This window comes from Triticum dicoccoides, chromosome 4A, assembly GCF_002162155.2.
Source record: "Triticum dicoccoides isolate Atlit2015 ecotype Zavitan chromosome 4A, WEW_v2.0, whole genome shotgun sequence".
NCBI classification, from domain to species: Eukaryota; Viridiplantae; Streptophyta; class Magnoliopsida; order Poales; family Poaceae; genus Triticum; species Triticum dicoccoides.
Window position 1 is genome coordinate 528281158 of NC_041386.1, and position 12478 is coordinate 528293635.

General features: G+C 44.5%; 1 protein-coding gene across 1 annotated transcript; it reads left to right on the plus strand.

Moving 5' to 3' along the window:
- The first annotated feature begins 1608 nt into the window (after nucleotides 1–1608).
- Nucleotides 1609–6616, plus strand: LOC119286539 (probable alkaline/neutral invertase F). Its single transcript, XM_037565919.1, has 5 exons — nucleotides 1609–1831; nucleotides 2803–3212; nucleotides 3862–4293; nucleotides 4997–5555; nucleotides 6023–6616. The coding sequence occupies exons 2-5, from the start codon at nucleotides 2841–2843 to the stop codon at nucleotides 6316–6318; spliced, it is 1659 nt and encodes a 552-aa protein (XP_037421816.1). The 5' UTR covers nucleotides 1609–1831; nucleotides 2803–2840; the 3' UTR covers nucleotides 6319–6616.
- The last annotated feature ends 5862 nt before the right edge of the window (nucleotides 6617–12478 follow it).

Genomic DNA, 12478 nt, shown 5'->3' on the forward strand with positions numbered 1-12478 from the left:
ATTTGGAACAACTCTTGTCAGCCTAAGCATAAAGTATTCTTTTGGATGGTACTATAGAATTAACACATGAAACCTTCAAAGAAGAAAGTCCTTCATAATTGACACTTACAACTATACAACTCTCAACTGCTAGCATGAAGAAACACTTCATGATCTTTTTGGAGCTGCGCTTTTGCTAAGAGATCTTGGGAATTTTTTGCCCCACTAGAATTGCCAATCTCTTTGTGTTTGAAGCTTTTGAGGACATTAAAGTCAAATTGAGATTACCTTTCTTCATGGACATAATTATCCTGGCAGCTTGGGCTATATGAATCACAAGAAACAATAAAATTTTCTAGTAGATTGCCCCATCATTTCAGAGGTGGAAGGATACATTTTTTTTCTAAGCAAAACTTGTTGAGACATAGGATCAAGAGGAAGTGCGTTGTTGTCTACTCTTCTCGGATGGAATCTTTGGTGTAATTTTAGTTTTCATAGTTTCCTTTTTCTTGTTTCTCTCTCTCTCTCTCTCTCTCTCTCTCTCTCTCTCTCTCTTTCTCTGTCTTATCTCAAGTCTTGTAATCACGTTGTTTTATTGAATTTTATTTATGAAAAATGTAGTGGTTTTTCTACATAGCAATAAATAAATGGGGCAAACCTCCAAGTCAACGTCTTCAAGAAGGGAATGCTGGTTACGCGACGATGTTGACTGGTCCAACCAAATGTCAGACCAAGGGTTGTGAACCTAATCATATATTCAAACCAACACCTTCAATAAGGTAACGACACACGGACGTCGGCGTTGCTTGATCAAGCCATAATGCTAGATCCTGAGTTTTCACCTGGAGATAATGTATCCTAATGTCTGCCGTCATAATCACCACACGCCATTCTATCAATCTGCTCACACAGAACTAGCCGGCCAAAGGAGAAAACATCGGAAGTGAAGACACCATCATGCCTCTTTTGACCACTCTCGCATCGTCGTTCACCGATGGTTGTCATGCACGCCATGGCCAACCTAGTAGTCGCCGCCTCTAGATTCGCTACCTGAACGATATCCGCCAAATGCGCCCACACAAGCTGCCCATACGGACAATCAACTGCACTTGCATACATTCATACGCTTGTAATGTGCACGAGCACGCAAGTGTAGCTATGCGCCACATTGAATAAGATTAAAAAATGTTCAAAAAGGAAAAAGAAAGAAAATGAAAATAAAAAACCCGCGTGTAATTTCATTAAAATCAAATGGCGAGAATTAACAAAATCCGAAAACACGTGCTGTACCGGGAGATTTCGTGGGGTCCGTTGCATTACGGCTCTCTTCAAATCCGTTTTAGATATTGGTTTATTGTACTATCTCATAGTACTACTATATAGAGCAACTCATTTTTGGCAAGCATATCAACAATCCTTTGCATCCGAGCACACGGCCGTTTGGCACGCACATCCCACAAGGATTTATCGAAATGGCACTGTTTTTACCCACGTCGAAAACCCTCTTCATCCTCCACGCGCGCCACACGTCACCACCCGGAAACAAATCCAGAAGAAAATACACAACATTCCATTTGCAACATAGAAATGTTTTTTAAAAGGAAGGAGAAGACAAAAGGCGAAGCAACAAGGCAGGAGAGGAGTACGATCGGCCGCAGGCGAGGGAGATTTTCGAACACCGGCAGCATCAAGGAAGGAAGACGCCCATTTGGCGCGCGCCCCTATAAATACACCCGCCTCCGGCTCAACCTGCCGCCTCCTCCCCGCGCTCGCGCACTCCCCCCGCACTCCCCCGTCGCCTCCGTCTGCTCCGCCGCCTGCCCGGTCCGGCGCGGCGACGAGCCCCCGCAAGGTGCGTCCTCCTCTCTCACCGACTCCCTGCGATTCCCCGGTTCTGATCTCCCATGGCCTCTGCCCCCGCGATCGGTTCCGTGCTGCTCTGGTGCACGGATCTGGTTCGGTAGGAGTTTGATCGATGTGGTTGACTGCCGTTTCCGTCCAGCCTTGGATCTGGCTCGCCGCCCCAGTGGGCTGGGTTTCGGTTTTAGATGCCGCACGAAATCGGTAGTGAGTCGTCGTTCGAGCACACAGCTCTGCTCCTCTACTGCGGTTTCCGCCGTAGCAGAGCAAAATCCGGTGAACTTTCCTGAAATGATACAGCCTTCCTAGTCACAGAAATACTATACTGGATTATGACTTATGAGAGGGGGGGATGTATATTTCTCAGCAATTACTGAGCTTTCCAAATCGCACCTGTCGTTGCCATAGAGGGACGGCGACAGAATTGATTTTTTACATGCTATTGAGCTTTCCAGCTGACGGGGCCATCATTTATTTTATATTTATAAAGTGAAAAAAGGTTGTGAGCTCTTCACCCCTCTAGATTCAGATCCGGCATTGCGGTTGGCTCTGTCGGTCGCCCTAGTTGGTTGCGTCAGCGCTGCCCTCTGCGGGCTCTGATTTCATCGAAGTCTTGTGGCTGTTGGTGCCGTTCCGTAGTTTATAATAATAACTATGCTGCTGCGTACTCCCCTATGCACCAGCACCGATTCTTGATTCCCGTTGGCCCTTAATCGTTGGAGCTGATTTCTGCCAATAGTATACATTGCTTGACTTGTACTCCAGTTTAGTTGCTTAGTGTAATTCTAATATTTACCAGTATTATTAGTCCACTTCTTTTTTATGAGACCAAGAGGGTTTATTCGTCATAAATATGTTTGTGAACTGGCTTTCTACTGCAATGGAATACTGACTATCTGCACCTTAGTCATCCTCACAATCGCAGGGGTTCAAACCTGAACTGATATTTTATTTCCCTTGCAGGAGCTCATCTGAATAGTACTTGACCAGAGCAGGGTATAATGAAGAGAGTCTCATCGCATGTCTCCATTGCCTCAGAGGCAGAGATCAATCTTGATCTCTCACGGTTACTAATTGACAAGCCAAGGTTCACACTGGAGCGTAAGAGGTCATTTGATGAACAGTCATGGAGTGACCTCTCGCATCGGCATAATGACGGCTTTGATAGTGTGGCGCATTCGCCTGCATTCCGCACCGGTTTCGAGTCACCATTCTCAACGGGCTCACACTTCGGTGAGCCAAGTGGACCACACCCGCTTGTGAATGAGGCATGGGAGGCACTCAGGAAGTCTGTAGTGTATTTTCGTGGCCAGCCTGTGGGTACCGTTGCTGCGGTAGATCATGCATCAGAGGAGGTGCTCAATTATGATCAGGTAAAATCCATCGTCTCATATCTGAAAACAGGCTATCATTTTTTTAGGTTCTGATATTTAGACATCGAAATTAGTAATGAAAATTGTCCGGTTGCCTAGTACTCTCTGCGTTCCAAAATAATTGAAGTTCAGGTTTGTCTAACTCAAACTTATTTAAGTTTGACCAAGTAAATAGGAAAATATGTTCACATCTGGAACACCAAATTACTCTCATGATATTCTTTATAAATATATTTTTGAACTATGTATATGTGGTGTTGTAGCCCTTTGCATGTCTTTCTATGGAGTTGGTCAAACTTAACTAAGCTTAACTTATTTAGGATAAATCTACAACTTCAATTATTTTGAAATGGAGGTAGTGATAAACTTTTTTTGCGATCGAGGGAGTGATAATGATGCTACATTTATTATATGCCCTGTTAAGGATACTCTCAGTTATGAACTGATGAACTACAGAGTGTTCACTTGCGTCCTGTATTATCTGAAACTAATTGATGCAATTTCCCATCGTAATTTAATTTTCATTTGCACTATGGCTTTGGGTACTCTGTTTGCTTCACATTCATCGTTCTCTTGCATTTTTTATTACTTTCCTAAAATAATTAATATCTGATGTTGTACTGTTGTTCATTTATCCTTACAACGGCAGGTTTTTGTGCGGGATTTTGTTCCTAGTGCATTGGCTTTCTTAATGAACAACGAACCTGAAATAGTGAAGAACTTCCTCTTGAGAACTGTCCACTTGCAAAGCTCGGAAAAAATGGTAGACCGGTTCAAGCTTGGAGCAGGAGCAATGCCTGCAAGTTTCAAGGTGGACCGTAATGTGAACAGGAACACTGAAACATTAGTTGCAGATTTTGGTGAGAGCGCAATTGGCAGGGTGGCACCAGTGGACTCTGGATTTTGGTGGATTATTCTCCTCCGGGCGTATACAAAGTATACTGGAGATGCTAGTTTGTCAGAATCACCTGATTGTCAGAAGTGCATGCGGCTTATACTGAATCTTTGCTTATCTGAGGGATTCGATACTTTCCCAACTCTGCTCTGCACTGATGGTTGTTCAATGATCGATCGTCGAATGGTACAGGCACTTAACCTTTATCTGCTTTAAATTCAGAACTACTCTACATACTTAAAAGTGGCACAATTCAATTGAGGTGGCAACAGGAACAGGACTGGCAGCTAAAATGGACTTTTTTTCCCTAAACAGTAAACTTTAATAGAAGGGACACCTACAGATGGCAACAAACTTTTCCTAAACAGTAAACTTTAATAGAAGGGACACCTACAGATAGCAACGCACTTTGACTTGTTGGTATTGCATGTTATTAATCTGTTGCAGATTTTAAATAGTATTGGGTTTTCATTATTTTGGCATGTCACCATTAATTTACCAAGACCATGCAAGAGGGACACGTATAAGGATAATATACTCGACCCTTATTGAGATGGAGGGAGTATGTGTTAATTTATTTATATGTGATAGGGCATGGAGGATTCATCTTTCTTTAAGTAGGAAGTATGATTATTTTTATCACAAGAAAAATATAACACTTGAAACAAATGATCTGCATTCTGAAAATACAATCCTAAAGTTTTTCGTGCTGCTTGCTCGACTTTTCAGTTAAAGTAATATTACAGTACTTAAAAAGGCAATCTGTATTCTGAAATGTAATCCTAAAGTTTCCTGATTCCTTGTTCAACTCTCTGAGTTGCAATTTCAGTTGGAGCTAAATATCCTTGTTACATGATTGTAATGCTACAAATTTAATAAATGTTTTCAGGGTATATACGGTTATCCTATTGAGATCCAAGCTCTCTTCTACATGGCATTAAGATGTGCCCTCCAAATGCTTAAGCCAGATGGTGAAGGGAAGGACTTCATAGAGAAGATAGGGCAACGACTGCATGCATTAACCTACCACATGAGAAATTACTTCTGGCTTGATTTTCCACATCTAAATAACATATATAGATACAAAACAGAAGAATACTCCCACACCGCTGTGAACAAATTCAATGTCATTCCGGATTCAATCCCTGATTGGGTGTTTGATTTCATGCCTTGTCGGGGAGGCTACTTCCTTGGCAACGTCAGCCCTGCTATGATGGACTTCAGGTGGTTTGCTCTTGGAAACTGTATTGCCATTATATCATCTCTAGCTACCCCGGAGCAGTCATCGGCAATAATGGATCTCATCGAGGAGAGATGGGATGAGCTAGTGGGCGAGGTGCCTCTTAAGATAGTATATCCTGCACTTGAGAACCATGAATGGAGAATAATTACTGGCTGCGACCCCAAGAATACTAGGTGGAGTTATCATAATGGAGGATCTTGGCCAGGTAATTTACTCTACGCCAGTGTCATTATTTCAGTGAGCATTCTTTGCTGCCAAATATTCCTGGTTTGTAAAACTGTTATTATCTGAAGTGACTATGACTATTTTTTTCTGATTGAAGAGTACAACTATAATAATTATAAAACAATAATAAATGGTTAGAATAAACTTCATTCTGAAATTACCATTTGGCAAAATCTTTTTAGCTGTAAATAATATTACAGCTACAAATGGCAACATAGCTTGTCAGGAGAAAAATGATTTTGAATCTCTGGGAACCCTTGATCTGCTTTGTTCTGATTGCTTGGGGGAAGTTCTGTCACTTGAGGAGTGGAGACGTGGCTTTGTATGCTCAATCGTTGCCCTGCTTCTATTTATGCACGAAGCAAAGCCACAAGCCCACAAGGCCACAACCCAATCTTGGGATGCAAAGCCTATGAATTTTAACATTCTCACATGTTTCATCTGCAGTTCTTCTATGGCTGCTGACAGCAGCCTGCATCAAGACCGGGCGGCCACAAATGGCGAAGCGCGCCATCGAGCTCTCCGAGGCAAGGCTCCTCAAGGACGGCTGGCCCGAGTACTACGACGGCAAGCTGGGCAAGTTCGTCGGCAAGCAGGCCAGGAAGTTCCAGACATGGTCCATCGCTGGATACCTAGTCGCGAGGATGATGCTGGAGGACCCATCGACGCTCATGATGATCTCCATGGAGGAGGACCGGCCTGTGAAGCCGACAATGAGGCGGTCGGCGTCATGGAATGCTTGAAGAAGGGGGTTGGGTTTCTTGAAAAAAGAATTTACTTGCCGAGGGTTCAACAGAAAAAGGAGTCCAGAGTTGGTTGTAATTGTACTCTGTCAGTTTGGACAGAAGTGTATACCGTAGATGCACCTAGAAGTCGCTCTACGTTTTCTTCCTTTTGTCAAAAACAGCAAAGTGAAGCTTGTGCTTTGGTGATACCTCAGTTTCGGAATAATATGTTTATTTTGTACCAGTGACACCTTGGATAGTTGTATAAGCACAATTATGAAGAAAAACTCGTTTTAACCAAGTATCCGACACAAAATCATTTGAACAAGGTTTCTAAATCAATCAAGATGAGACGTCGACGTGATTTTTATTATGTTTGAGATGCTTACTTCTATAGTATAGATATATGAATCTTTTTTGCAAGAAAAGATCAAACGAGATTAATGATGCAATAAAACAAGGGCACGCTTAATTATTTTAGGTGTTCCCTTGACCGCAAGTCGTAAACACGCACGTGTTTTGGCCTCCTGGATCACCGCGTTAAGGCGGTACGTTTAGATGTCTGATGGTACTTCATCCGTTCCGAATTACTAGTCACAAAAATGAATGTATCTAGAACTAAAATATATCTAGATACATCCATTTTTGCGACGAGTAATTTGGAACGGAGAAAGTATTTCTGAAGAAAGTTTGTTTTAGTTACTTGATTGATTTGATTGAAGGGACATCAAATTGCATCGACCAGATGCTGAAAACACGCATGCACGCAATCTGGACTGAGGCATTAAGGCGGCATCATCATAAACAACAAGTACATTTCGTCAAGTCGGTTAGAATGTGAAGAAGGAGCACTTCGTAAGTCGGCCTGCTTTTTTTTGAGTAACTATTTTTTTAGACAACATCACGGGGCTTTATTAATTCGTTACAATGTTTACAGGGACATAGGTATTTTTTTGAGTAACTTAAGTCGGCTTGCTCAACGATAAAAGGCAGAGTAGTTTTCAACGAAATCACTAATTAAGGAGTACTAGTTGCAAAAAATACTCCACTTTTCCAAGTCGTGACAAGTGGCGCATATGCAGCGCGCCACTTGTCACAACCTGGGAGTTTTCCCTTTTTTCGTAGATTCGTTTATTCAAAACGTTTTATCTTTTAAACCGTGCGTCCAAATCTCGAACCGTTTTCATCATTGGATTCCTCGCATCGAGATCTTTAAAACTAGATCCCCATGTTGATAGATTTTGACGAACTTTATTTTCACGAAAAAAATCGGACGAAAAAAATCGGGCGAAAAAACCGAACCGGGAGCACGGTTTTTTCCCTTTCCGAAAGAGGCACGCCCGTGCCTCTGGCGAAATCACACCCGTGCCTCTCGTGGAAGCAAAACCATGACTCTCGCTAAAGCACAACCGTGCCTCTCGCTGAGAAAACCATGACTTTCATGAAAGAAAAAAACAAGAGCTTTTTTTTCGCGTAAATTTTTTTTATCGAAAAGTTAAGGAAGACCGAGAGAAAACCAAAACGTCGAAAAAACCAAAAAAAACATTTAAAAAGCCGAAAACGCGTGCGGAAAATAAATAAATCCGGAGAGAGTGTCCAGAGCGCGACACGTGACGAATGGCTGAAAGCGCGCCAAGTGGCGCTGATCGTTGCGAGGCTCCCGAAGGAGCGCTCGTTAACTAGTTGCTCCCAGTTTTCAACCAGAGTACAAAATCAGAGGTAGAGTCCAGGCCCAATTCTTACGTCCTCTCCTTATAACCTTGTGAGCCCAGGAAAAGAAAAAGGGGTGATAGGAAAAAAGGAAGGCAGCCATGGAGGCCCAACCCAGCAGAACCTCCGATGATCCCACGCCCGTCGTGCCCCGCCCTCCCTGGGTGCTGCTCGATCGGCTCGGCCACTGCGAGGACCGGGCCGACGCCGACGCGGCCACCGTGGCGTCATCCCGCACCTCCACCGGCACGGTCATCAGCGTGTCGTTCCGGTTCGACGCGCCGCCGGCGACCTCCCGCCTCTACCTCCGTTGGCCGTTTGGACCGAACAGGGAGGACTCGTCTTTCGCGTACCCCCGCGTCGTCGCCGCGCACGACGACTCCGTTCTCCTCCAGCTCACCGTTTCCTCCCGCAGCATCGACTACTTCGTCTACAAGGCGAGGGGCGCCCGGCCACCGTCTCTGTCGCTGCTTCCCCGGTCCGCGCTCACCAGGAAGGCCATCGGCATCCTGCGCCGCCGCGGCGATGGCAGGTTCGACGTGGCCGAGCTCCGCACGGCTGGCGGCGACGGCACGCCGGTGGCGTTCGAGCTCTCCGTGCTGCTCAGGGCCGATCCTGAGATTTCGGGGGCACTGGTCGAAACTATAACTGGGTTCCTCTCAATATAAATATCAAAATAGTAGTTAATATATGTTTATATCAAATGTTCTCAATACATATATAAAGTCCACCGAACACAATTTTTATATCGAATAATTTCTACATACTATCTTCAATAAAAAATCTAACTCTGTCTATTTATATTATAGGCCGCCTTCTCCACTATTATTTCCCTTTCTTTATTAATTATTAGGTATCCCAATTTTTTGGATCATAGATATCCATAACAAAAATTGGTTTTCTGTCTAAACTAGCAGATTCTATACAAGACGAATTAAATATGTGCTCATAATCACTTACAGTGTTTTCATCTGCTGGTTGCCCTTGTGCCCTTGTCTTCTGGATTAAGGCTAGTAGTTCGGTCAGAACAAATGCCATGCTTTATTGGCACGGCAGGCTTGGAGGCTACTAACTAAACCAGATAGTTTGTATGCCCAAGTGCTTAAGGCGCGATATTACCCCTTGGGTAAGTTAGAGGACACTGTTTTTTCGGGGAATGCGTCCTCATCTTGGCAAGCTAGCAGCTACGGTTTGGAGTTGCTAAAGAAGGGTTTGGTCTTGAGGGTGGGGAACGGCAGAAACATTCGAGTGTGGCAGGACAAGTGGATTCCAAGACCCTTTTCGTATAAGCCAATATCGCCACAGGGAAGGTGTCGTGTCCGTTTTGTGTCAGATTTACTAAAACCAGAATGGATCGTGGAACTATGAGGTCCTCTCTGAGTACTTTGTTGACGCGGACATACGTGAGATACTGAAAATCAGAGCATCTCCTCGGCTGGAGGACGATGTGCTTGCTTGGGGCCCGGACAAACATGGCGTTTTTTCAGTTAAGTCGGCTTATAACTTGGCGTTTGAGGAAGTACATCGTGCTGCTGAAACTTCTTCGAGCTCGGTGCCGCCAGGTCAAAGGAAATGTTGGAGCTTCATTTGGAAGAGCTGGGCTCCGCCCTCTGTGCGTAACTTTGCGTGGCGCCTCTCCACCAATGCTCTCCCGACATGGCAGAGGAAACATAGAATCGGACTTGAAAAGGTGAGCCAGTGCCCGGTTTGTGGTGTGGAGGAAGAAGATAATTTTCACCCTTTTGTGCGCTGTCAGCTTGGACGTGACCTTTATCTTGCCATGACCAAAGTGTGGGCGATACCGAAGCTAGAAGAATTAGTGAATAATGGCAAGGAATGGCTTCTCCATGTTTTGGCGCCGTTGAACGAAGTGGGGAGAATGATGGTGATGATGGTTTTTTGGAGATCCTGGTTTATCAGGAACGAAATTGTGCACTCTAAACCTGCACCTCCTTTGGAGGCCTCTGTAAGATTTCTCCGGAGTTATGTCGACTCTCTGATTGGCATCAATCTTAACCCCAAGGCGGACGCGATCAAAGGTAAAGCTTGCATAGTCTATGATAAGCCAGCTCCTGCTCTGAGGACAAATAACGAGGCTGACGGGAAGAAATGGTGTGCCCCGGATTTGGGTTGGTATAAACTGAACACTGATGGTTCTTTCGTTTCTTCGGAAGTGGCCGGGGCTGGAATGATTCTGCGTAATCATCAGGGGATAATTATTTTTTCAGCTTGCAGATCTCTGTTCTCTTGTCGTGATGCCCTCGAGGTGGAGCTTTGTGCTTGTATGGAAGGTGTTTCTTTGGCGTTACAACGTTGTGATCTTCCGATAGTGGTGGAGCTGGATTCCAAGAAGGCCGTGACCATGATTTCATGTGAAGGCGTCCATCGTTCAATCTATGCCCCCGTTGTGCAGGAGATTAAGCACTTGCTGTCCCTTAGACAAACTTGTATTACTCATGTTTCTCGATCCCAAAATAAGGCTAGTGATAGCTTGGCAGTGTTTGCTAGAATTCATGGTAGGACTATGACCTGGCTAGGGTCTAGTCCGGAGGAGACTCTGGTGATAGTAGCTGATGATTGTAAGGACCCCTTGATTGAGTAATACAAGTTTCTCATTCGCAAAAAAAAAGAACAAATGCCATGCCTTGATTTCTTCAACTCCTCATATTTACTCTTACAAAAAGTTATCAATCGATCCTCTCTGTAACTATATAAACTCATCTGCTTGTTTCTTTTTTTTTCTTGGCAACGTATAGTGTGAAAACGCTTGTTCAGTGAAAATCTGAAAACTTTCCATCCTACCCATCGGATCTAAAACGAACAGATTATATGAGAGGTGGGATTCCCTTAGCCCCACTTAAACGTGTTTGACAGATAACCCCCTGCCAAGTCTTAATCTCGTTGTACAACTACATCTCCTACCTCCGAACCGATCTAATCCATGTCAAAAAAAAAAAATCACCGCCCGAGTTCCATAAAAAAATCACCGCCGAAGCTCGCCGGAGACCCGGTGCTCATGGACGTCGATGACCATCGGGCTGGACGCTGGAGACCCCTGTGATTTTCTGTACATACTAGGAGAAGCTATGCATGACCTCCGGTGGCTGCGCACAAATGCTCCGGCGTGAAACTGATTTGGACTTTGCAACAATGGTCAGTTGGAAGCGGGATTGGATCACTAATGCCTCTCAGAGTTGCAGATGATACTTTGTCACGCAATCAGCTTCTTCCAATCAATCTGAATCCTCAACAAACTTCTTGTAATCAATTTCAGATTCAATGAAATTAGGGGCTGCGAGATCCTGAGTAATGGAACTTGTAGGTCAGTTGTAACAAAATTCAGATTCCCGATATAATTTGTTCACACTTGCCGAGCGGACTATAGACCAAATAAATACTACGTAGTAAACAAGCGGGAAATTGAGCAGAGATATGAACTCTGTTGGTGTTAATCTTGTTGTTTAGGAGTTTATTATGTTTTATTTTAGTTTGAATTTGTTGGATCTAAGTCTAATATAGCGATGCATGCCATCATGGTGAAGTAGACTAATGGATTAGCAGAGGTGAGACCTGATCGTCAGTCAAGTGGACCAGGAGTTGTGAGTACTTGCAAGTACTAGTTAGATTTAGTCAAGAACTAGCTTACTGGTCGTTCTGTTAGTGTGAAGCTGCATGCACCCGTGTAGTGTGGAGTCCCAGTAGCCAAGTCGTGATCAGATGGACGTGGAGTTAGAGAAGCGGATCGCGGTGCCGCTGTGGACTAGCTCCTTCGTGTCAGTGACTCAACGTGTGTGCGTGTGGGTAGTGGTGAGTAGAAATCGGAGCAAGCCGGTGTGTGGCTTGGCCGGTGCGTTTGCTCCCCTTTAAAAGGAGTTGTAATCAGTTTTTTTGATTAAGCAAAAAGAACAAGAGAAAAGAGGCAGAAGTGCGTTGCCACCAAAAGCTCTATGCGTTCTTGTGTGTTGTGTGTGTGCGGGAGTTCATCTCCTACCTTGGGCAGAGATTACAAACTCTAGGTGCAGATCTCAACTAACTAAAGAAAGCAACTAAGCTAATTTTGTGTAGAGAAGTTCCTGAGCCCTCTCGTGCCCTGCGACATGTGAGCCAGGGGCCTGTTGTGGTCTCCCTCGGAAGCAGCGAGGGCGTGTCTCAGTCACCGTTTAGAACAGCCCGCCATGTAGCACTTGCTCGCCGGCCATCGCCGTTTTCAGGAATTGCCGTTCTATAAGTTGGTCGGCATCGAGGCGGAGCCTCAAAAGCAGAACAGGAAAGTTGCAGGCTCGAGCATATTGTCCGGTGTCGCGAGCGCCGGGTTTCCGGAGCGTTCCTGCGGTGATTTGTTTTGACAGGCATTAGATCGGATCGGAGGTAGGAGATGAAGTTGTACAACGAGATTAAGACATCGCAGGGGGTAATCTATCAAACACATTTACGTGGCTAAAAGAAATCCCACCTTTCATATAATTCG